Source organism: Apodemus sylvaticus, chromosome 17 (assembly GCF_947179515.1).
Source record: "Apodemus sylvaticus chromosome 17, mApoSyl1.1, whole genome shotgun sequence".
Taxonomy (NCBI): Eukaryota; Metazoa; Chordata; class Mammalia; order Rodentia; family Muridae; genus Apodemus; species Apodemus sylvaticus.
This window is the reverse complement of record NC_067488.1, coordinates 8,471,869-8,498,862: the sequence shown is the minus strand read 5'-3', so window position 1 is coordinate 8,498,862 and position 26,994 is coordinate 8,471,869. Positions and strand designations below refer to the sequence as shown.

At 36.6% G+C, this 26,994-nt stretch overlaps 1 protein-coding gene across 2 annotated transcripts in view; it reads right to left on the bottom strand.

The window, feature by feature from the left end:
• Nucleotides 1-26,418, bottom strand: part of Zfpm2 (zinc finger protein, FOG family member 2) — a 446,056-nt gene extending 419,638 nt beyond the window's left edge. For both annotated transcript variants that reach the window (XM_052161357.1, XM_052161358.1), the window contains exon 1: nt 25,853-26,418. In XM_052161357.1, the coding sequence (XP_052017317.1) occupies nt 25,853-25,892 (40 nt within the window). In that variant the 5' untranslated portion in view covers nt 25,893-26,418. The remainder of the gene's footprint in view (nt 1-25,852) is intronic.
• Between the last annotated feature and the right edge of the window lie 576 nt (nt 26,419-26,994).

The following is a 26,994-nucleotide window of genomic DNA, read 5'->3' as shown; positions in this document are numbered from 1 at the left end:
GCAGTGGCTTTTCTTGTTGTACTTAGGAGGAGGTACTTTCTTCCACCTGCATGACTCTATCTCATTTATTGTTACCCCCTTCCATTTATCAATATTTACTTTGCAGTAAAATGGAGGAATGAAATTAAATTTTGCAAACCAACTGAAAAGAGGGGCTCTATTCAATGTATTGTAAATCAAAGCAATGTTTCTAAAAAGGGGTTAACTACCTACTCTACATTAAGATCAGATGATACTGATGCATATGATAAGAAAAAGTAGCTAGATACATATGAAGTAACTAACAGGATCACTAGTTCTAGGAAGGGTCACAAGTGTCCTTGTTTTCTAGAAGCACGTGGTAACATTTAAATGCAGTTACCTTAAGTGCCTATCACTGATATCTATGAAAATTTAGATTGAAGGAAACAAATACTTTTGTTCTTTTTGCAATAATTTGAAACACATGTATAAGAAAATATACCAAGAATTGAACCTATGCCATAAAAAAATATTTTCTATTCATCTATCTTTTCACTGTGCGTTCAGAAGGAATAATCTAACTCTTGGTGATTTGGGTGACAATAAACTTACACATTAATATGTGTTGAAAAGATTAAATATTAAAATCAGAGGAACAAATAGATAAGTAGTTTAGTAGTAGAGTACTTACCTAGAATATTCAAGTTCCTGGTTTCAAATCCCAGTCCCTCCCACACAAAAAGTAATCAGAGAAAGAAGAATAGTTAGAAATGTGCATGTTATTGCAATAATTAAATTTATTAGAGCCAATATTCTATGAAGTGACAGAATCACCCATGGAGCGTTTGAAACATAAGTTCATGTTTCAACACACAAAGCATTCACATTATAGCAATATTATTACAAGACATTTGCTCTGCAAACTTCTACATTATAACAGTCTCAGTTATAGAAACCCAAAGAAAGGAAGTAGACTAGATCTGTTATTCTCTTCCATGCCACCTGTGCTTGAACAAGCTGGGCAACACTTTTCCTGATGGAACCAATCTACTTAGCAGAGAGATGTGAACATATCACCGATCGACTTGTGTAGCTGATGGAACCAATCTACTTAGTAAAGAGATGTCAACATATCACCGATCGACTTGTGTAGCACATGGAGAAAAAGCTTCCTTGAGTAGAGGAGACAATTCTACTGACAATGAAATCAAACATGGCACACATCCAAGATGCACTGTGAGAAGTCACAGGCAACCTCAGTAAGTTACAGAAGTAAGCACAGAGAATCATGATGCAAACATGTGCCTTCAGAAGAGTAAAACAATCATATATTTACAAAATAGAGGGAATCAAGGTGTACACAAGATGGGGAGAGCTCTTGAATATATGAAAGACTATTTGGTAAGCTATCATTCATAATTAACAAAAGAATTCTTTTTAGAGCCTGAACATTTATCATCAGGGCTAACTGGATTGGCATAGACTGTGATGTCAAAGTGAACTTAGTAAAACATAAAAAATTACCATATAGTTTCATAATCAGTAAGATGCACATAATAAGATGACCTTTCTATATTTACCATGAGGATAATATTAGCACACACATTTTGGGTTACACCACAACAGAATGATCTTAGATCCAAGGTATCATTGTCATCCTTGATCTAATTTCCTTATTGTTGTTTAAAGTAAACCTTTTTTAAATAACAAAAAAAAATCCACATATATATGAAGTTGTAAAAATATGGCATGTAAAATATCAGCATTATTTCTTCATGTAGATAATCAAGCCTGTGATAATGTCCCTCAAATTACCTCTTTGTATTGTAAAAAAAGTCATATATTTATGTAAAGAATAAGAATCATCACCTCAATCTATATCTTTCTAGTTCCAACTCTCCATGGCACACTAGATCATGCTATGAGCACAGGATGCATAAATGATCCTCACATAAATACGTCCTAGGTAATAGGAACCTGCAGTTTATACATTTCAAAATTCTTTTTTGAGAATACATAATTGTAAGGTATGTGGGTAAGTGTATTTCATAAAGAAATTTCATTAGACTTGGAAATTAGGATTGTGGTAGCTCTATTCTTAGCATAGTTTACCCATACCAAGGTCCACACAATGCCTGTGGCCATTGAAATGTATGAGAGGAGAGCCTTAACAGGACATAGACATGTTCTCCAACTGTGACTGAAAAATCACAACTTTGCATGCATTAAACACATTGTTTTACCTGCTCTCTAGGCACAAGGAACTGAAATTGGTGAGAGAGCTTCAGCAATCGGGCATGCATAGCTTCCAGGAAAGTTGTTGCTGAAAATTAACAGTAAGTGCAAGGTATATAAGTACCATTCAAATTCTAGAACTTGCTATGGTCAACATATACTGGACCTATCTACGCTAAGAAATCATCCAGGAAACGAGCATCTGTTTTACTCTCCATCTCTTTAGTCCTCACCTTCTTCTTTCTCAGACTGTTACAGTAACTTTTACTCTCCTGTATTAACTGTAGACTCCAAGGCTTACTGCCTTAATCTGTTAACCTAAACTAGTACTGCTAGCTTTTAGCCTCTGTACAATCTTATCTAGGCCTAGAATGTTTTCAGCCTCTGAGTCTTACTACTGAATAAGCTCACCCTTTCTTATTCTTACAAGAAAGGCTGGTTCAACTCAGCTGTTAAGGCTCAAACTCCCCACTAAACTGACTGATTCAATCTGTCTTCTCTTGGCCTCTGGCTGAATTGCTCTGCTTTGCTTCATACTAACCCAATAAATAAATAAATAAATAAATAAATAAATAAATAAATAAATAAATAAATAAATAAATAAATAAATAAACCTGTTCTAATCTTCTGGCTCATTCCCATTCTCAAACTTGTTGTCTCTTGAACCATTCTCTGTAAAACTCTGTGTGAAACTGCCTCCTTCCTCTCTCTGCACTGCCCCGATGTAACTTCCCTTTCTAGTGAGAGTTGGAAATATCCTAGTCTGTCAAATCTTTCTCTGATTCTTCACTTTGTTTGCCACTCAATTAGACATTACTTTCAAACATGGGTTCTTCCTTCTAAAAACTAGTTTTATCTTCATTGTTCTTGATTAATAATGTGTACTACAGGGATGTCTGTAACCCAGGCAGAGTAGCCATGCTATTAGACTAAAATCTCTCTACACCAGACATTTTTCCAGTCATATTGTTACTTGCATATTTTGCACAATAGGTATTGTTCTATCCTATAGAAGGTTTTTGTTACACTTTGAAAAGCAAATAATGTCTATTGGTGCTGAGTATAAATTTATCCTTACTAGGTAAGAAAACCCTTTATTATTGTTTCTTTGAGACTCCAAATAAGAAAACTAATTTGTTTTTCTCTCTCAGATCATCTAATGTACAAGTAGTTTTCTTATAACAAACCCAGAGTTTTCTTTCGTTTTTTAATGAATAATCCAAGTTTTTTCTATCTCTTTCTGTCATCTTCATACAGTTTTTATAATTGGATACAATACTCAAAGTGTGATTTGCCATAACTATTGTGTAACAGTATAGATTCAGTTCATTTAACTTCTAAATAAGATCTGTAGTCTATAGAAACTCCTACTGGACATATTCTTGTAGTGGTTTATAGGGCTCACATTGTCCCCTCCTGTGGTATTTACTTAATTGACATTATAAACATGAATCTACAATGTTAAATACTTGTGGTTTATTTGAATAAGAATTACCTCATGGACTCATATGTTTGAGCACTCGGTTCTAGTTTATAGAACTATTTGGGAAGGATTTGGAGGCGTGGCTTTGCTAGAGGAGTCAGGCTTTGAGGTTTCAAAAGACTGAAGCCATTCCTAGAGTACTCTGCCTCTTGCTTGGTGAACAGGATATGAGTTCTCAGCTGTTCCTGCTGTCATACTCCTGGTCTGCAACAATGAACTGTAATTCTATGAAACTGTAAATCCTATTAAATGCTTTCTTTTATATGCTGCCTTGGCTATGGTTTATATCACAGCAATAAAAAGTTACTAAGAAAGAAGTAGCACTAGAGAATAGAATACTGCTATGACATATCTGAGCATTTGGGAGAATATTAGAATTCAAACATCAAAGAATACATTTTGGCATTATTTTCTCAAAATTAGATATCTATATGGTTACCAGAAGAGTAAATGTTATCCAACTGAGAATAAACCTAACTCCAAAGAATATTTTTCACTAAGAGTTGGAAGGGGTTGGCAAAGGGTACTGGAAAATGAAAATTATCAAAGTACATTATGTGCATTATGGAGTCGTCTTCATAAACATATGCTTTCTGCAGAGAGCACAGTACATAAGAGATCAATAACGCTTATTTCTTTTTCCTACATTTAAATTTGCTAAGTATGGGGAAGCATACATTTATATGAGCTTGAAATAAATAAACAAAAAACATCCAAATTTTAAATTCTCCACTAGATCTTGATATAATACCATGGCTATATAAGACTTGCATTATAAGGTCCTTCCTCATAGCATGGGAAGTTGTGTGGAAGGACACCAGGAAGCTTCACATAAGTTCACTCCTTTAAACTTCAAAGTAAAGAGTTTTACGTGGGAAGACCATTATTTAAAATATATATATACAAAGAAAGAGATGGGACACAGAAGACATAGATGTCATGAGAATAAAAGAGAGGCTACACCTATTTCCACTGAGCAGGTTCACATGCTGTAGATTCTGTTTTAGGCTACATTGCAGAGTCTGGTCTGATCTAACTACTGGTGTGGGGTTTGGGCGTCTGTTTGCAGATGTAGTTGAATTATCAATCCTAACAGACACACAATCCGGGTCCAATGTCACTTCTCCTCATTATGTTAATAGTTAATACATGCAAATGAAAACACTCTAGCAATTTGATTTCTTTGAAGATAGTTTGCATATTGTCTTAGCCATAATGACTGTACACTTCTCTCAGCTTCCATTTATGCAAGGGGAGTATAGTTCATTTTTATCAGCTCAAGTTCATTTTGGCTGCTATTGGAATGTATGTGCATGTTTCTTTTTTACCTTTAGCCTAATTACCATTCAGGTACCATAAGCAGATTTTTCATGCTATTGGTGTTTTTCTTAATTAAGAAACAAATGAATTCTCCCTAGCAAATAGATGGAACAACAGAATAAGATGCCAGAGGCTGATGTTCTACTTCTTAATTGAAGCAATTCTATTGTTTGGTGTCGGCAGTGAGGGGCAGAAATGTCAAAAGTGTAAAATGTTAATAGTGCAAAAAAATAACATAAAAACTACTTTTAAAACTAAAGAAAGGATACAAAAAAATGTTGTAAGAGCCTTGAAAACATAGATTTTTATCCATGTATTAATTCTGACAGTAACAAAGTAGTTTCATTTACAAATCCTTCACACTGAGAGAGCTCATCATTTTGTCTTCCTGTAATGGAATTTTAAGGTGCTCCCCATGATCCAGCACTATAACCTTAAGATTCCTGTGACTTTTGAGACAACACTTCCATGTCTCTAGGGTGAGGAAGACATCAAGGAAACAGAGCTCAGAGGACCTTGAATTTCCACTCACCTGTAACATTTATCTGGCCTATGGAGTGACATAAAGGTAATATATTTTGCCCTTGAATCAAGTTGTGGACAAATACCTCCCATTTGTAACCTCAGTCAGCTCTCAGCCTACCCAATGTGAAGTCACTTGGACTTTTAAAATGATAATTTGTTAGTGTTCTTTAAATAAAACAATATGCATAAACAAAAAGCACCATATAGACTGATATGTTTTGGAAACAAAAAAAAAAGCAACCTTCTAAAATAATGTACCTATGTATAGATTTCTAAATTTCTGAATTTTTGATGCTATTGATAAACTCATCTTTGTTGAATTTCAGTTGTCTCAGTGAGGTTTTGGATAGTTCTATTCAAACGTAGTAAAGGATAAATAACATACTTAAATAGTATTGATATGAAAATGAATCCTTATGTAGTTTCTTCCTATGTGGAGAGAAAGGGTCTTATCTAACTAACTTGGCTATATCATAAATATCAGAAGAAAAAGTGATAAATAAAAAGGTGTTCTATCCTTAATGTTTCTTTGACATTATGATTATATCGTTTGCCCTTAACTTCTTACAAGCTCTCATGGTTACACTTCTTTCTCCTTTAAGTGCATGGCCTAGTTCCTCACTGCTTGTTGTTGAATACATACACATATGTCTGTCATATGTTATATTCCCAAATACAGAAATACAGCTTGTTCAGACTGTATAATGTTACTTGTGTGTATGTTTTCAGAGCTGACCATTTGCTATCACATAATCAACTGGTGAGTTCTTCCCTGTGAGACACTCTCCCTCCTTCTCTCAGCCTGTAGTTCTGCGTGTAGAGATGAGGCCTGCAATTTTTTAACATCAACTATTTTATGAGAACACAGAATATCATAGAGTACTTTCAGAGAGTTCTAAAAGGATAATCTGTGTTTATCTGAAAAGTAAATACTATAGGAAAATTTCATTTGAGATTATTTTTAAATGTTTTAACAAAGTACAGAGCACATTTCATGACTCCTCATTTTCAATGTTGACCAGACAATTAGGATTTAAGGATTAATATTTCTATAAAAATCACGTGAAAATTTTTAAAATGTTTAGTACATTCACAAGACTTACACTATAGCAATAGCTAGTCTTCTGGTTTTCATTTCACCACTTTAAAAAATAAAAAATCAAAGATAAAACTAGAGTGAATGTTGACAAGAGAAAGATTTTCACATCAGTGTCCTTGCTGCGATGTTATCAGAGGCCTGACTGTGCCCACCAAATAAGGTCACTCACACATCCATAAAGCGTGATGTGGTATGTTGCATTGGGTTTTTCACCACACAACCTTTGTAATAAGGCCCAGGGGTAAGGCATTTCATTATCTCATGTGAATTTCCATAAAATTGAGTTGGGTAGCAGGGGAAAGAACTGAGGAAAATTTTATGTTTTGAGATTTACAGACAAGTTCTATAACATATGTAAATGTAGACTAGAACAAGTAGAACGTTCCCTGAGTATTACTAGAAACCCGAGAAATTGTGTTATTCTTTCAGTTTATTCAAGACTAAAGATGGCCATTATCAATCTTAATCCAGTAGCACAACTTTGAAAAAATACTCTTGCCTTGCCCTGCAGCTGTGCAAAGCTGTTGCTGTCTTCCTCCACCCCCCAGGCTCCGACTTGCTAACATAGTGTCCCTGCCAAATTCTTGGCACTGGAAGTGAGGGGAAGAGGCCATACCATAATGTGTTGATAATGAGGAGATAGAAATAGCAAACCAGCTGTATTGTCCTAATAAAGTATGTCTGGGATTTAGAGACACAACAACTATGTGTTCAGGTCATCCAAATGCATTTCTACCAACTGGTCCCTGTGATGACCTTTTCAGATATCACCCCCAAACACATTTTGTATATTAAGTCCAGAACCAGTTGGAAAGGCAAAACAATGAAAACCTCACCACTAACTTTTCCTGTAACAATTACTATACCCAAGGCACCTTTGGAGTACTTTGATACTTAACCCAATAAATTAAACAATGTGGTCTGTAACAGATTTTCCAGATTTCATAAATATTGCTTTGTAGATATATTTTTTTCAGCAGTATATATTAATCTTGCTGTTAATTTGTCTTGTGTGGAATTCCTCACTCAAGTTAAAAAATATTTTCCTCTTTGGCAATGAATTACTTATTATTCACAAAAATGCACTAAGGTTGTCTGGGAAAAATCATCCTATTTGGCAGGAACTTTCTAATAAAATGTATTGCAACCAGAAAATATTACAAAAACACTGTGTTTAAATATTTATTTACTAAGATAGGCAAAATGGACAACTTTAATACTATAGTTCAAATACCTGAAAATATTTGCCAGCACAGAAAAACAATTTCTTTCCACAGACTCCACTTTCAAAATTGCCAAAATTAAAAGAAAAGTTTTATTTATGCATTGACCCTATCCTAAACCCTTGTCATACATGATTCACTTAATACCCTCAACACCATCATGTAGATTCCTCTAATTACCATTACTTTACAAATGGAGAAAACTCAGTCATAATTTCAGTAAATAATTTCCTTAAGTGTAAAGAGAAGTGGATCTGAATTCCAATACAAAGTTGTAGAATTTGAAAACTGATAGTGTACCTCCAAAGGAGTATGGCTGTATAAATCAATCTTCTTCAAAATAAGAACATACAAAGTAAACCCTGGCAAATACTGTCTCATAGACAACTATTGTGTTTGGGGCCGTCAAAGTTAATATATAAGCTGACTAAACCTTCATTTTTAAGTAGACCATTTGTAAAATGATTTCTTTAGAATAATCAGAGATCAGGACGAACAGAATTCCATAGGTGGTTAAGGAGACACAATACATCTTTGGATTATTGCCACCCAATTATTTTTTTATTCAATATAATTTTTATTTACATTTCAAATGATTTCCCCTTTTCAGGCCGCCCAATTCTTAAGGTGAATTCTAGGAACAATAATAACCACAAGGCCTACTCACCCCAGATATTTAGCAAAATAATCTGTGCTTTGTCATTTTAACCAGATCATCTTCAACAATATAACCTGTGAGGCCTATCAGTAAGTCTGTATGAATCTATTTTTAGTACTAACCACTAACTTTATCATCAAAAAACCACTTGAAGCTTTTAACAGTTGATGGCTAGTACATCAGCAGGTCACACAGGAGCCAAAATTCTTGACAGCAAGACATATCTCAAGCAATCAATGCATTTCTTTCCAAACTGTACCCCTCTGTGCATGAAGTCATCACAAAATGTTACAAGTGCTTGTTTCCATCCACGTATGTTCAACATGTAGTCATCAAGCAAGGTGCTTCCCTCAATAGCTACAAATGTAACCAACCCAAAATGTAAACTGCTTTAAAACATTCTGAGATATTTCTTGCATATAATTTGTTTGTAATTGTATTGGACAGTGTTCCAAGCACGACATTGGGAGATGAAAATGTCATATCACAACAACAAAAGTATGGACATACCTTCTAGACCAGGCACCTTGATAGACTCTCAAAAGGCTACATATAAAACTATAATAAAATCTTCAATACTATATAGATAGTTCATCTATATGAATGATTGATCATCATGATTGCTCATCTATATGAGGATATATGAATGAACTGAGGAAAAACTGACCATTTTGGGTATTTGTGTCAAAAAAATTAAAAAGACCTAAATGCTAAAAGTCCTTAACACATAACAGACTCAACAAGATGCATTAGCTTTTCTACATTCTAGGTTCTTTCAATGGAGAGAGACAAATATTTTGTAATTTTCTCCCAATTCTATATTGTTACTTCTCTACAAACTTTATGTCATCTCTTAAAATTATTTGTCACCATATTTAATTCTCTTTGCCTTCTGTTATAATTACTAGAGGGTTCAAGGTGGCATTTACGAATTCCCACTTCCTCATTCTCTTCAATGCACCTCTCTGAGGTTTCAAGGGGTCTCTGGGTTTGTGCTTTCCCCAGGCCATGCCCTACCTTATATCCTCCTGCTGCTGCTGTCACTTCCCTCCAGAACTCACGAAAAGGATGCAAAATCCATTCTAAGGTGCAAATTTAAAATAATCTTTTAAAAATGAGCATCATGCTTAAAATGTTCGGCCTGGAACCAGTTTTAACCTACTCTTTCTATAATCTGTTTATAATTGTACGGATTAAAATGAAAAGCATCATAAAATCACTTGGCAGGCAAATATTAGATTTGGATAAAGAATAATGATTTGGGAAAAAGCAGAACAAAATTCTGAAGTCAGTAAAGCAACATAACAGAAATGAATTTCTCTTTGTGAAATAGGGTCTAGATTACTACATGGGATTTTTAAGGAGATGTTTTATCTAAAACCTAACGATCATATACTATTAATATGAGGTTAATTACATGATCATGACCTATTCTGGGAGAAGAGAAATACTATACATTTAAGGGGAATGTATTTCAAATCTTTTTTTTTTTTTTTTTTTCATTTTTTTTTTTATTCGATATAATTTATTTACATTTCAAATGATTTCCCCTCTTCTAGCCCCCCCCACTCCCCGAAAGTCCCGTACGCCCCCTTCTCTTCCCCTGTCCTCCCACCCACCCCTTCCCACTTCCCCGTTCTGGTTTTGCTGAATACAGTTTCACTGAGTCTTTCCAGAACCAGGGGCCACTCCTCCTTTCTTCTTGTACCTCATTTGATGTGTGGATTATGATTTGGTCAAATCTTTTTAATGTGTTATTTCCGTTTCTAAAGTAAAAGAGAATTCAATCTGCACTTGAGGGCCTACTTCTGTTAAATTCTCATGGAAGCGTAGTAAGGACAGGACCAAAATTATCATTATGGCTGCTTCTCCCTCCCCATGTTATTGTTGGAATTAGACAGAGCTTGATTTCTCTTTAATCAGTTCTTTCCTCTCGTTCTTTCCAACACTCGGCAGCCTTTCTATCCTCACAACTACACAAGCCAAGGATATGAGTCATGAGCTGTCCTGGCAACAGATATTTTCTTCCCCCTTTCCCCAAAAATCATGCTTTCAACTCCACTGCAAGAATTAATAGCAACCTGTCTAAAGGTGTGACAATATGTGCCCCTTACCTTTCTTATGGATATTAATCTGCAGCCATATAAAACTAGAAGAAATTTTAAACTAAACATTTACATCATGCAGTGGAAAGGAAAACTGTGATTTCTTATACTCTTATTCTTAAGAGTAAACATTGATTATTTTTGCACATTTTTTACAGAAACCTTTCACAAAAACCAAAAATGTATCAACCTATCTGCTCATGTTTTTTCCAAAACAAATAGTTTTACATTTTTATTTTGTGTGTCTTTGATAGATTGCCATGTCATCACAGACACAAATCTTTGCCTTTTATAGTTCATGAGAGAGGGGAGGCTTAATTTTATTCATCCTATCTACTATTAAAGGATACTTAGATGGTTTCTAATTTTAAACTGTTATAGACTATGAGGTAATGAGCACACATATGTGGGTATCTGTAGAATATATGGAATTTCTGGGTCTAAGAGCATGTGCACTATTTTCATTGCTATGAACTTCCCTATCATGTTTCATTGAAGATGTAACAACTGGAAATCCCATTATCTAGCAATCGGCCCATTTGCTACTGAAAATGTGTCCCCCATAGTTGGTTATAAAAACTAGGCTAATGCATATAAATGAACAGGAAGCTTCTAGCAAAGACAATCTCATGAGTTAAGCACAAACAGATTCAATTAAAAAGATACCACTCTGTTCATCTGTTTTTGCGTGTGTTGTGCTAGCCCCAATAAAATATTCATATCAAACTACTGAATGCAGGGTGATTATTGTAGACATCAGCTATGGTGCAGTTATTAAGTCTGTGTGTAAAAGTTAGGCCATAGCACAAAAGGTCTAAAGTTGAATTTGAGATAACAATAATTGTTAAATTTAACAAAATGTAAGTTAACCGAAGCTTACTGTCAATTCACAAGCCCCTTGCTCCCTACTCTTTAGAAATGATAATTTGGTGTGGTGATGAGATTGCCAAGCAAACTCAATACATGGTAATCAGACTTACTTAACAATTCGCAATGGCCATCAAGTACGGAAATAATGAGACCAAAGTTCCTAACTTGCATAAAAACTTCTCTGAAACACAAGTCATCTCTCTGGCTATACTCTTTTCTTTTTTTCATCAGCTACCCAATGAATTTTGACAATACCATGTTCTGCAATATGATTTCTGCTTTTGGTCAATGTATTGATTTTGCTAAGATATAACTTCTGTAATTCTTCATGGACATCTTGACTGGAGTTAGAGTCATTATGAAACACTTCTTGGTGGGTCTGTGAAGGTGTTTACATAAAAATCCCAACAGAGGAGGGAAGGTCCACCCTGACTGTGAGCATTACTAACCCATTTCAATCCCAGACTCAACAAATAAAAGTGAGATGAGCACTACCTACCCTTCAACGCTCTCTGCTTCCAGATTGTAGAAGCAATGTGATCAGCTGTCTGATGCACCTGCTTTCATGGGATCCATACCATGCAAAATTCTGTGCTCAAGCTATGAGTCTTCCTTCTTGTGTAAGGTACTTGTCATAGGAATAAGAGTAACTAATTGTTACTAAAAATTAACTAACACAACCTATACTGGATAAAAGTGTGTGCATTTGTGTGTGTGTGTGTGTGTGTGTGTGTGTGTGTGTGTATGTGTGCAATAAAAATACAGTGAAGTAATAGGCTAGATGGTTATTTAGGAAAAATATTAATGGATACAAAAAGATCACATTCTAAAGAGTTAACTCATTATTATATGAGAAGCATATGATAAACCAGATATGGAAATCTAAGGAAGGAATATTCCAAAAGAGGTATCTTGGAAGACTCAAGGAGCAGAAGACCCATAAGGTATAATATGGTGATTTTGCTTATAGAGGTGTTGAGGAGACTAGTGATACTTTATGTTCCACTGATGACAGAACTTTCAGAGGACGCTGGAAAGTTTAATGCAGCAAGGTGGTATAATTAAAGATTTTTTTTAAAATCATTTTGTCATTGAAGGTGAAATTGTCTCTCTTTCATAAGACTGTCCTATAACTGCAATAACTAATAACTCAGAGATTACACCCAATTTAGAGTGACTGAGATGTTTTGAAAACCAAGGAAACATTGGAAAATTCTTGAATATAAAAAGTTTTATAAAATGTTCAGAAAGTCCTCAGAGACTATTCAAAACCTATGAGTCCCAGGCGAAGAACCCTCTATTTAATGTTTAATAGCAATTATTTTTTTTCAGACAGTAAGAACAATGTACTGTTTTGTTCCCTACAATATCTATATTATTTCCCAGTACTCTCGAGCTCATTAGTATTTAAAGAAAACAGATTTCCTGAGAATTGACTTGAAGATATTACATATCTAAATGTCTCTGTTCTTTAAAGTTGACAAAGACCAAGCAACAATGAAGCAAATATCTGATCATTACACCAAAACTCCCCAACTTTTCCTCAGAAGACCCTTCCAAAGCTGTAGGAAGAATCATGAAACTCCAGTCTACACAAGCTTTGTAGTCCAATTCTCACAGAATAGCTGACAACAACTTTTAGAATTGGTAACATAGTGCTATATTTCTACTTTCTACTGAATACTCAATATAGTTGGGTACACTTTTGTATATGCATAATTTTTACATGATACTTTTATGCAAATGTTACATAATAGTTTCTTCAACATTTGTCACCACAAACACACAAGCAATACATTGCATTTTTATATATGGCATCTGGTAACTGCTACACCACTAGAGTTTAATATTTTTCACAGCTTCATTTACAATCTGCTTTTGAATTGACATATAGCATGATGCACAATTTCCTCTTCATCAACTCGAGTATTTTTAAGTATAAATAATTATTTTAGATACTAATTTGCAACCATTACACACATAAATGCTATACATTAAATGTAATATATATTATACATGTATTAAGTTTGTATTATACAACCAGATAGAATATCAGAAGAAAAAATAATAAAGAAAATAAAGATAGGAAATCTATATGAAATGTGTGCACACACAAAAAAACATATCAATGAACTTTGAAGAGCTGATTATTCAAAGCAAAATTCATATTAATTGTACTGCCTTGAATGCAACATAGTCGCAACTATATAACTGAGAACTGCATCAGCAACTGATGTAGAGATCAAATTAAGACAATCTACTTCCATTCTCCTTTCCCTAAAGGAGTAAACATACTAGCTATTAATAACTGCTTAAAAGGACCAATATCCTAAGACATATACCAGCAATGTGATCATCACAGTAAAATCACTAAAGGTGATTTTTCTTGAACCATTTTTTTCAACAAGTTTTTACATGTCGCTCTGAGTCCTTTATCATTCCTGACTATCTCTGCATGCGACAAAGCATTAATGATCTTGATGTGTGAATGTTACATGTGTGTGCATGTGTATATGCATATAGGTATACACACATAGATTGTTTTCTTTCACATAACTGTATTAAGAAGAAAACAAGACGTTTTCTGATAGAAATATTTTAGGAGGTATGGCTAACCAGGACTGACATCAGTCTGATGACATGTAGTGAGGACCACCTCAGATTTAGGCAGAAGTGATTTCATGTGTGTCCTACATGTCCTATCGGCAATTCAGCACTATCCAAACTCTATCAACCTCCTCTTAATCCTCCTGTATGAGCCACGACCCAATTGTCCTTTGGAAGCCAACCCTGAAATATCAGAGGAAGAAGCAGTACATGGTGAGGAGGATTTCTACACAGCAGCAATCTATCCAACATGAAAGTCACATCCCAGTGGTAGAAATTCCAGTTCTGAAACAAGCATCAACATTCATGGCTTATCCTGGAAAATATCATTTTCTAGAACTAGCTACTGTGCCTCTCTCCCTTCCTTCCTGGCTCCTCCCACTTTGTTCATCCCTCGTTTCCTTGCTTCTTTCAAATAAATTGCTGCTTACTTTCAAACCCACAGAAGTTCTGAAATTATAAACTACAAGACAATGTAATAACCCAATATGTCTTATCTCTCTATTTTGTAAATGATTCTCATACATGTCAGGAATGCATTTATATGATTAAAATACAAGTTAACATTTTAATAATCCTATCACCACGAGTACTAAAGTCCTGAGGATACATCACAGTCATTAACTAGGAGCCTATATGCGAAGTTCTTCTATTGTGCCAACTAAGGGTCCTTTAAACTCTGTGTTGGTAGCAGGATATTTTTAACTTAAGCGTCACACAACGAGTAATAGGAAGCACCTAGACAAAGTTCAATATGTAGATTAGCTCAGACAGTAATTTCTCTTCTAAGAAACTCATATTTATCCAGCTATTATTCAAATATTAAATTTAACCAATTTAAGTTCTATATTTTATAACACTTTAACTAATATTGTAAATTAATGAAATATATAAAAAGTATTAAATATTGCATAGCACATGAGCTATGCCACACCAAATAAACATATGCACTTATTATGAACTATATGAAAAATATAAAAATAGCCTATCTCATGGAAGAAGGAAATAGTCACATATGTCTGTAGGTGGAATGAACCTCCACGCCTTTAAATGAATTGTCAAATATTAAGAACTGGAACTCAAAGGAGAAGAATGAAATATTAATATTGTCCCACCTTGTGGGAGCCGACATTACTTGACACTGTGCAGGAGGCGACCTTTTTGTCCTTCAGGCCAGCCCACTGGGCCTCATCTTCTATCGCAAAAGCCAAATCATCTGATCCCAAACTAACTGTCAACTGCCTGTGATGGTGGGGAAGCCAGACATCAATCAATCAGGTTTTATCAGACGCTCTCGTCATTCCTCTGTTGTGCTCATCTTATCATCTGACCCAGTTGTAGCCCTGACTTCAGAAGCTTAAGCAACTTCATGACACAATATGCGCCTGTTTGTCCGAGATGCACAATGCAAAGGGGCGGGTGATATTTTTAGCACCAGCGTAATATAGTTGCAAATGAACTCTTGCATATTTCAGATGAACACAAGTCCTATGCTGGCTAGTCTCCCCTACACACGGAGTCTGTGCTTATCTGTGGAAGACCCAATATTTCCAAAATGTACAAGCATACTTACTTACAAGAGAACCACCACAGGAAAATGTACTGCTTTTTTTGTATGAAGTAAGCAGATAGGCTACCAAAATGAGAAGTGGAAAATAGCACTCTAAGAACTGACAGATGATTACAACACCAAGTCATGGTCACACTATGGTCATAAACAAATAAAATAAATTCCAAACACTAAGAGCCTTTGCGTGTGCTTACACTGACAGTGTCCTGGAGAAGGGAAGCGCGTTCCAGCCTTCGGTGCTATTGCCAAATCTTTGTTAGCTGATCCACTATGTAATAGCCTGCTGCAGAATTTAGTACCATACATAAACTATCTTAAGTAAGGTAAAATCACAACAGTTTAACACTTTGAGGTGCAGAATTCAAAGTGAGTGCCTGTGTCATAATTGCTGCACCAAAGTGAAGAGAATAAAACCTGCGTCTATTTGTGGAGATAAACTTATGGCTTAGCATGTGTAGCCATGTTCTTACTAACCTTGTCTTCTTTTCTTTGGGGGGAGCAACTACTTAGCCTTTAAGTTTTTTCTTAGAACTCAAAACAAAAATTTTATTATAAAAAAACCAAGATCTCCATTAATAATCAATGTTTGCCATTTGTCACTCGCTTATCCGTTTACTGAGCAATAATCTATTTTCAGAAGCATTTTAAAATAGTATAATATTTATCTACAGAATTTAGTTACCTGACCGTGTATTTTAATCATGGAATTATGAGTGGCACCACAATGTAGTGCATGGTGTACTTGCAATGGAGAAAATTATATACCATGAAGAGATTTTGTATCTTCAGAAATAGTATATCAAACAAGTCCCACTAAATTCACATGTTCTTAAGTTAAATTAAATGTTTTTCTTCATTGCAAGTAAGTGCCTTTGGACTTTAAAATATTTATTGATTGATTGATTTATCTATTGATTTATCTATTTGTGTATTTATCTATTTGTGTATTTGTTAGTAGGTGATGTGATATGTAAGGAGGTGAGAAGACAACTTGCAGGAGCTGGTTCTCTCCTTCTACTATATGTGTTCCAGAGATCAAACTCCAGTCCTCAGGCATGCTGGCTAACAAATTTGAGCCATCTTGCCTTCCTGACTTTGGATTTCTTAGCACTCAGCAAGCAAGAATTCTTATTACACATAGCATTTTTATGTTTTGGATTTATTACCTGGAAAAAGAACCAAATTCCCACTTGAAATCTGAAAAGAATTCCTTTTGTACCATTGTATGAACTTCAAAAGACATGGTTAAAATCACTTTTGCATAACAGATGTGGTAAAAATCAATCTACAGCATGGAGCTGAATACCAAGCCTTTGACTAGTGTGTGTGAGGTCCTGGATGAGATCTCATCTCCAAACATGATTGATCTGTGTCACAAGTTTCATGAGTTAGCTATGAATAAGATATTTTAATTGAATTATATCATCAGGCTTAAAGCCATTTTCCTAATTAGGTAAGCAAATCTAGTAAGCAAGGAGAACATGGGCTATAATGATGGTAATAGTTGATTATTTACAATCAATATTTAGTTGATATCCTGATAGTTTCTAAAACTTAGTTATCTTAGCATCTATATATAGTCACGTGTGTGTGTGTGTGTGTGGAGAGAGAGAGAGAGAGAGAGAGAGAGAGAGAGAGAGAAAAGGAGGTTGGGTGCTCCTTTCAACTTGAACATTTGTCACTAAGTATTTTTAATCTTCAATTCTCCAAGTCACTATAGGCTCCAATAGATTCAGACCACTACCCCATTGAAACAAATAAACATCCTTCATCAAAAACAGGAGATAAAGCATAAATATTTGCTTCCAAATCTGAATTATGTAGTACATTCTCGATTCAGTTTTAAAGACTTTTTCAAATTAAGTGACAACTAAAATAATTTTAAAGATAATTACTGCTGAAAATAATCCAATTAATTTATGTTTATAAAGTCTTTCATGTGTAATATTACATATATCGATATTAAGAAGCAAAAATGTTTACTCTCAATAAGAGATGCAAACAAAAGTTTTCAAATGTAAAATAATCTATTCAAAAATGTATAAAAAAATCAGGTAAATGATACTGGTAAATATAATGGAAGCTAATTTAACAATCATTTTAATATTCATTAAAATTAAATTATAGCTTCTAAGTAGCTTTCAAAAAATCTAGGTGTTACAGCTTTGTATAGGTTATTAAGATTACACATATATGTTTATTCAAATATATGTGTGTGTGTATATATGTGTGTGTATATACACACACATATGTCCATATATTTACAATAGGCCTTCTATTACAAATATCTATGAGTTGTCAATGGTAAATCTCACATTACCAGTAGAAAGTCCTGTTTATGCAAACAAGCTAAAACCATTCAGCATTCTCTAGCAGTGTAAAGAGACAGCATATTCACATGTAAATAAAAGTAAGCAGTTGGTAGCAAATGATCAGATGAAATCAAGCTTTCTTCTATATTTAACACTATGCTAGTAATGACATTGTGTTTGCTTTATATATAGAGAGAATATTATCAGAGTATTAAATGAAACTAACATTACCTAGTAAGATATTAAAGGAGTGTGGACTTTAAGTTTTGTGAGAACAATGCCCAGAATGGTTAATGCTGTGGTAATCTTTAGCTATTAGGTCCTGAATGTTTGTTTTTATAATTTCCATGGTCATAAGATTTATGTACAGTTTTCCTACATATTCAGATGTAAGCTAATTTGGTGTCTCTAATCCTAAGAGTTTTGAGCATCCTAGGGACATCTTCATAGTCTAGGTTCTCTTCACTGAATTCCCTTTTCTTTAACACATAAATCACAAAAACGAACAATGGTCAGACTTTTTGTCCAACTCTTCACTGTAAATGACTGGCATATATTAAGGTTCTTAGTGAGATAGCATGCATTTCACTTCACAGTTTTAGGGACCCATGGTTCACTGATTTTTTAAGGGTACTAATCTTTTCAGCTCACTGTTCATACCTTTCTTTATTAAGAACAAATATTTGCTAATGTTAAAGTTATTCCCAGATAATTCTCTTCCTCTGACTGGAAAACCCACAGCAAATCTCTACTGCATTAGAGCCAGGACTTACTATCTTTTGCTGGTCATGAAGGAAAGCTGCTCTTAGTGGTACTGTCATGAGCCCCATATCAAGAACAGAAGGCAAGGGTTGAACAGGCTGCAGTAATTGTCTTTCATTTTCACATAGGAAATCTTGACCCCAAACTCATCCTATCTAATAATGGCCATATATTCACTTAGAAAGTATTTCTCAAAGTCGCATATTGCCAAGGCTTTAAATAATTCTGACTAGACAATCATCTACCTTTTGTTACCTCCAGCAGACAGGCTGACAGTGGTGGTGCAACAGCCTCTCAGGCAAGCCTCTCGCCGCATTAATATTTAAATCTTACCTATCCCTTGTGATTGGAATTCAGCCTCTAGTAGCAAACAAAAACTAAATCAATGTTCTTAGAGTTCAAACTAGATCCTTAAACAGTTTGCCACTCTCTATGCACTGATAAGATAAACTTTCTTTGACCCAAGAGATGAAGTTGCCATGACGATCAGAGAGTCCACTTTCTATATTGATATTTTGCTGATGTAACAACAAATAGAACCAGATCCTAATGCCGATAATGGTGATTAATTAATACTAATATTGATCTCTACAAGCAAGAGACAAGGCTATTAACTTGAAGCCTGAAAAGTCAATTGTTACCTGTGGCAGAGATACTAGGAGCTGATTTGGAAGCATAATAAACAAATGGGCTATCTTTATGCTAATACCTTTAAAGAGTATGTTCTTTCCAGAATGCCAAATATTGCTATATCTGAGATTATTAATTTAATTACATTTCAGATTTAAACATACAAGCCCATTGACTGATACATACTTACTACTTAATCTATGGTGGAAAGACATGCTCTGGTTACCGAAGACAGAGACTTCTGCTACTCTTTATTTACTGAGAGAATGAAGTGGTGATTTTACACAGTGGCAGGTTTTGAATTAGTCTGGGTTTCAAAAACATCAGCTGTGTTTGAAATGTCATACTAGCCCTATAGAATTGAGAAAGCAGCAATGTGTCCAAAGGAATATACCTTGCAGTCTATGAATTCCAAAATTTACAAGTCTATTTACACTGTCAAGTGATCAAAGAACATACTTAAAAAGGAAGCAGTTGTTAAAAATACGTATCTCCATTTCAATCCAATGTTAAATTTCTTCACACCATTTAAGCTAACACCATAAAACTTCCATAGATGGAATGACAAAAAAAGATTTTAAAGGAAAGTTCATTCAAGAATGTATTTGCTTGGATCTTAAAAATAAATTACAGAATCAAAATAAGAAATAATTGAGTAATTAATTTGCTGGTTTTATGTTTTTTGACTAAAGCCCTACTTCTAAATAAGAGCATGATTCAAATGAAAATGGCAATCCACTGTTGATTTGCCCTCCTTGTACAGAAGAACAAAATTACTATTATGAGAAATCCACATATCTAGCCACAAAACAACTCACTTTAGCTAATATATTAAATTCAGTATTGTGTCAAAACTTTTTCCAGTGGCAATAACTAATGAGACAAATATCAAATTAAATTATAGGTCATTTTGCAAACTGTCTAAAGGATGGGAGATTATTACCTAGCCTAAGCAGTCAAAACCAGAACATAACAACATAACTCAGATAAAAAGTTGACTTAACTCACACAGGTACTGGGTATTGAGCAATGGACATTCTCTAGACTGATTTACTTATTGATAGTTATTCATTTATTCTGTACTTACATGAAAGCAAAACAATGGACACATCTTTGCATTAACCCTTAGCTTGTAATAAAATTTTAAGTTAATAGGATCTAAGGTCAGGAGCAAATTATCTACATGTGCATTGTTTGCCTTCCTATTTTAGGGGTACCACCTTGTGTAACACATGAAGAGTCACATACCATTTTTCTGTGTCTACAGTTCTGAAACTCAGTAAGTAAAATTTTAACTTCCAAAGATGTAATGGTAATATTTTATGTCCACATGGGCACTGGCAGCATAAGCAAGGGGCCCCCTCAGAAGTTCAGAAATGCTTAAACACTTCTGACTGAACAAATGCAACTTTATCATTCTTAAACCCTCAACTCACAATTTACGGGAAATTGGAATTGTTTATATTAAAATATTGTCATACATATTATTCAAAGCTGACGATTCTTTTGACCTCGCAGTTTATAAATTAATTACTTTGAAAGTTATCAAAAGCAGAAAATGAAAGAGTTGTTCTAGAAAACACAAGTCATAATGCCTAATTTTAGCCCTGAAAGGTTTGCAGCATCCAGAAACGAAAATGCTGGGTTGATTATATTTGGAGTGTTGATTTTGCTGAACCTTTAAAATCTGATGCATGATGAATTATCTTTTATACATAAAGTTTCTAATATTACCTTTAAATCTTAAACATCAATATTATTAAGTTGCCATCTTAAAACTGGTCAATTTTAGATCTACTGATTCACTATTCCTACATTTTCTGATATTTTTATAAATTAATATTATTTCAAATATGAAAATAAATTAGTTTAAAATTATCTTACAAACTGTACCACTGCTTTATTGACAGAAACACTAATATAGTATGTGCGTGTGTGTGTGTGTGTGTGTGTGTGTGTGTGTGTGTGTGTGTGTATTCCTTTACTTAAGAGCTGGTGTAAAAACTGTTTCTCAGCAACCAATGTAAATAGTTAAATTCCTTGCACAGGGAATAATATAAACAAAATAAAAAGCACTATATTTAATACCACATTTAATTATCTTCAAATTTTTAAAATGAGTAATTTGCTTCCAACTAAACCTGACTTCATATTTGGCATGTAGAAAAGAAGACTTCCAACCTGGTGTGAAAATGATCAGTATATTTGAAAGGTAAGTAGTAGTCTCCAAACCCTTTTCCAAAATAATGTTGAGAAAGTAGATAATTACAGTCTGAACAATAATAGAAGAAACACAGAAAATCCTACAGTAGAATAGTGAAAAATAATTATATTCACTTCTTCACATGCCATAGCTCTAAATTTCTAAGAGATGCATCTGGTGCTTTTCAATGACAAATATTAAATAATAATTTAATATATAGCATTCTAATATTAAAACAACAGTTATTTTGGAAATAAAACATTGGTATTACCTTCTTTTTCAAAAATAGTTTATGCCATTAAAATTTTGATGTGCTGCCCGGAGGCTCATACTGCCTAAAATTGGTGAAAGAACATCTCAAATATCAAAAATATTATTTATCCACGGTGCCCAGCTTCCAACTTCTGCAAAATCCCTTAAATAACTGTTACAATATTATTCATAATGTAGGCATTTCATTTTCAGCCTACCTGTTAGCTCCTACTATCTGAATCCACTTTTGAAGAGAAGAGTGCCCTGCCTCTGAATTCAGCCTTTCTGTCTGCTTCCTTCCAAACCATTGGGTGCCTGAGCAGATCGGGACTGAGCATTTATGTCCCCCTGGCTTGAAAAATCTAGGTCGTCCAAAAAGTTTTATAAAACTACAATGATATAAAGAAGAGTATTTTTTCTTAATCTTGTATTTTTTAAAAAAATAAATAAATAAAAGTATTTAACTTGTCTTCTCCTCTTTCCAACCTCTGTATTAGCTACCAAGGAGCAGATAACGGAAATATAGATACATATATAAAATATATACATATATATGCATGAATATAAATCTGATGTCCATCTTTACCTGAACCCATAGACAAGGCACTTAAGCACGACTGAAGTTGAGGACAGACAGGACGGTAAGCACAATACTAGAGACAACAGCTTGAAGAAGAAAATAACAATAAAACTGCACACACAACACGTTTACTACCCATAAAGGGATGCATTGGTAAAAGAAAAAAAATCATCATTTCTGTCATAAATTTTGCAGTGCAGCCCCAGAATGGAGAACAATCTGGGCAATTTATTGGCATATTGGCAGGAGGTGATAAGGCTAAAACAACAGCAGGGAGCAGCTGTGTGGGGAGATGGGCTGATACCATGATATGGTTTCCACACCAAACACCTCCCGTCCTATCACAGCTTTTTATCAAACCAGGATTACAATAATAGCTTATGAGAGAAAGCTTCTGAGAGGAAGGCAGAAAATATAGTCCTGGAATAGGAAAAAAAAATCTGAATTTTGGGACAAAACATGGGGGCAAAATACATAATTTATCACTGTATTATCAGGAAATCCAGGCAGTCTAATCAAGGAGCACTGAGTGACTATTTTTTGCCTTATCATCCAAAGTGGTGGAAACGGAGAAGGAATTATCAGGCTTCTGCAGATTGCTGGGCTGGAATTTTAATGGTAATAATCGGGTTTCTGATGGTATATCTTCCCCGCTTATCTTTCCCATTATCTCCTCTTATCTGGCCAGTCATCATAGCAAATTAATGGTGCTCTTTCAGCGTCGCCTTTTTATCGCTGCCCGGAGAGCACCCAAGGGGAAAGAATAAGCAAAATATTAAAATACTGCATAAATCACAATTTTAGATAGCAGGGAACTGTATGCAGTGAAAGAAAAAAGAAGGAAAAAAAAACTCTGTGCCCAACAACCTTTTTGTCCTTTAAATTGACTGTCTTCAGAGTTTCTGGTATAAACTGACTTTTGCTTGCCATTGTTCCTCTAAGCTGGGTAGGTTTTTATCAGCGGTACCGGTGCTTTATTTTCAAATCCTGGATGTTTCCAAGTTTAAAATATAATTTTCGTAAGCGCAGGGAAATGCTTTTGTTTCACAGCGCATCTTCATGCCATGGCTTAAACTTAACATTGATGCAGAATTTCCAAAGAAACTGTGCTCATTTTAATGGAAAAAAGTGTTCTTCATACACACATCCTAAACTGGAGGGAGAGAGGGATCGTGGCAAAGACTTTGAGTGTAAGAAAAAACTTCTTCCTCCAAAAACCTGTCTCATATTCCTGGACAAACCAGAGGGGACAAGGGAACTGTAGGACTTTGGAGCTGCTTAAACACATTTAAATATCTCCTCCTCAAAAGCTTGTAGGCTGCACTGCTCCCACTGAACAACTCAGAAAGCTTTTAGTTTTCATTTTCCTTAACAGGGGGAGGAGAGAGGAGGAGTTCACATTTGCATAGATTGCCACTGTAATCCCAAGGTGAATCCAAGACCAGCCTAAAATGCACAGATATTACATATGTATAAACAGATCAGCAGATAATGGTCCCTGTAAACAAGTACACAAATACATGGGGATATATTTATTTGCTCATTTCCCAATTAGACAACTTTCAAAGATTTTTGATAGTCAATAAATCACACCACTCAAACAAGCCAGCAAAATGTTTTATGACCTATAACACAGAGTAGCATCAGCAATTAGTTCCAAGGCTTTAATCTTCAATTATATGAGGTGGACATAGAAGAAGAGAAAAAAAAATTGAATGTAGCTAATTGAGAAGATAACAAAGTATTCCCAAGTAGAATCAGATGGTCTTTGTAGCATACAATCAATTAATATTAATTATTTATTAACAATCTAGGCGACAGCCACAAACTAAAAACCATTTGCATTTAATGTTTCTAATCAGTTTTTATACTAAACATCGTTTGGTTCAATAAATTGCGAAATGTAAACAAAAGGCTCTGATAGACTCAGCATCAAAACGGAGAAGGTGATTAGATGACACTGGGAACCTAAAAAGTGAAAGTCTTCGAGGACGAGGACGGTGCTGCCACAGGATTAGGTAGGCTTTCTGCCAAAAGTGAGGTCCACTGCTTGGCTTGAAATAAGTTGTTTAGACTGAGAAGGGACGGAAATACACTAAATTAAAGCCAGGGAATCACATCTGAGAGGCAGGGAGTGTGTGTGTACGTGTATATGTGTATATTATGCATATTGAATAATTAACTGTAGCAAACTGTGTATACATAGCCTGCCCCCCCACCTCAAGGACAAGTTGGGTGATAAGATTTATTTTTAAACTACACCAAAAAGAAACTCTGACTTGCATGTAGGGATACAGTGGTTAATACCTATGAGGTAAGGGTAATACTAAAGCAGTATACTAAAATTATATGATAATTTGTTTTAAACGAGTGCTCAGATCCTCAACAACATGGAAAATCAGAAATACATCGCAGAACTCATACAATATTATTATTATTATTATTACTATCACTATTAATATTAATATTACTACTATGATGATAATCATCATCTTCAAATTAATAAGGCCTTTAACTTTTTTCTGCTAAAGGTATATTGCAGGCCTATCAAACATACAGAAATAATTTTCCCTAAGGTGAGAAAAGTTGGCCTAGAAGAGTCCAGTGAGATTGTGGATTTCTGGCAGGCAGGTGTCTCTGGTCCTGCAAGTCTAAGTACCGCAGGGCCTGAAGGGGGTGAGAGGGTTAGGAACAGCTCCAGAGTACCCGCCGGGCTACCTAGAACTCAAATCCTGTGAGCCCAGGAGCAAAGGAGGCCCCTCCCAGTGGGGGACTCCGCGCCTGGACCAGAGGCAAATTGAAGCCCGCCCTACACAGCGTCCAGTCGGCGTGGCGAGTGGGACCCACCCGAAGTCCCCAGTGCAGCCCAACTCCTCGGCAGGCAGGGAGGGGGGTCCGCGGCTGCCTCCAATAGAGGCGCGAACTTTTACACCTACTTTTTGTTTCACTTCGGGTTTGGCAAGGCTTTTGGTACCGCCCAGGACTGGGTCCCCAGACACTGATTTTCCACCGCACTGGGGAAGTTACCTCCCTAGCCCGGTGGCCTCTACCAGCTTCTGAGAACTTCATCCCGGGTTACCACGACCAGCTCCCAAGAGTAGTAGGCCATCCGTCAGGACAACAACAAGGACAACAATCATGCTAAGCTCTGCGGGAGGGGATTGTCCTGTTAGGTCCAGAATAAAAAGAGGCGACGATTGCAGCAAACCAGAGTTGATATTAAGGAGAAACCAGGGAGCGCGAAGGCTGGAGAAACATATTGGGCTGCGGCTGCCCGGCGCTCCTACTGGCTGTGCATCTGTCTGAGGCCGTCTGGTTTTCCCTCATTGCTTGCAAAGTTTGGCAAATCTCGAGGACGAGGAGCGGATCCCCCTGAGTGTCTCCCATCCTTCCCGCCGCGTGCGCCCCTCTCCCAGGAACCGATCCCACCAACTCCCGGTCCCGCGCACAAACTTACGTTTGATCTGCCGGGGTTTGCTCTGCTTTCGCCGGGACATCTCGGCCGCGGCCGCTGCCGCTGGGGTTCCGGCGGTGTCCGCGGTTCCCGCTACCGTTCCCTGGGTTGTCGCAGCCTCTGTCTTTGGCCAAGCTCGGGCCGCCGCCGGCCGGACTCCAGGTGCTCTGTGCGCGCGGGATCCCGGAGCTAGGCTCCTCCGGGAGCCGAGAATCCACGTTTGGAGATGAGCAAGCAAATGAGAGGCCGAGAGAGGGGGCAGAGAGAGTGTGACAGGGAAGAGGGGAGGGGGCGACGGGGAGAGCGATGGGGCTGTGGGGGGGAGGATGGGAATCTAGGAGCGATCGGCCAGGCAGAGAGAAAAGGGGAAGAAGGGGATGGGGGGGTGGGGGTAAGAGGAGGAAGAGAAGGAGGGAGGGGAGGAGAGCGCGCAGGGGGAACCGGGCTGCGAGGGGCGGAGGGTGCAAGAGGAGGCGCGCGCTCGCTCCCCGTGTCTCCGGCTGCCGGGCAGAGACTCAGGCGCCGCCGCTGCCGCTCCGGGCCGCGCCGCGCTCGCACTGCTGCGGGAGGTGGCGAGGCGCGCGAGGGAGGGGCGCGCCCGGGCTGTGGGGAGGGGAGACTATGCCATCAGCGAAAGGAGGATTGGCTGCATCCAAAGCCAGTCTGGATGCAAACTCACAGTCCGGCCTCGGTCGCGTGGAGTGCAAGGGGATCGCGGCGTGGGTGGGAGTTGAAGGGGTTGACGGGGTGGGGGGGAGACGTGAGGCTTGGAGGGGGCCACCTTCTGCATTTGTCACCGCGTCAATGCTGGGCAGCTGCCAGGCCACCCTTCCCCCGCTCCTCTTCCAGCAACTTCTTCCAACAGCCTCTTCCAACGGACCCTCTAACTCTCCTCCCTAATGCCTCGCCCATCTAGCAGGGCACAAAGAAATCTCAGTCTCCTTCCATAAACTTTGTGCTTCCAGTTACTGCTCCCCTCCTGGAGCCCCTGCCCTCCGCCCTCACAGTTTCTTGGCAGGGAGGTTAGGCCACTGGCAAAGTCCCCGGCGAAAGCCAGCTGATCACAAATGCCAACTGTGTGTCTTGGGGCCGGTTAAGTCCTCTCATCAGCCTGGGCTCTCAGAAGACCATTTCATCGCTGTCAG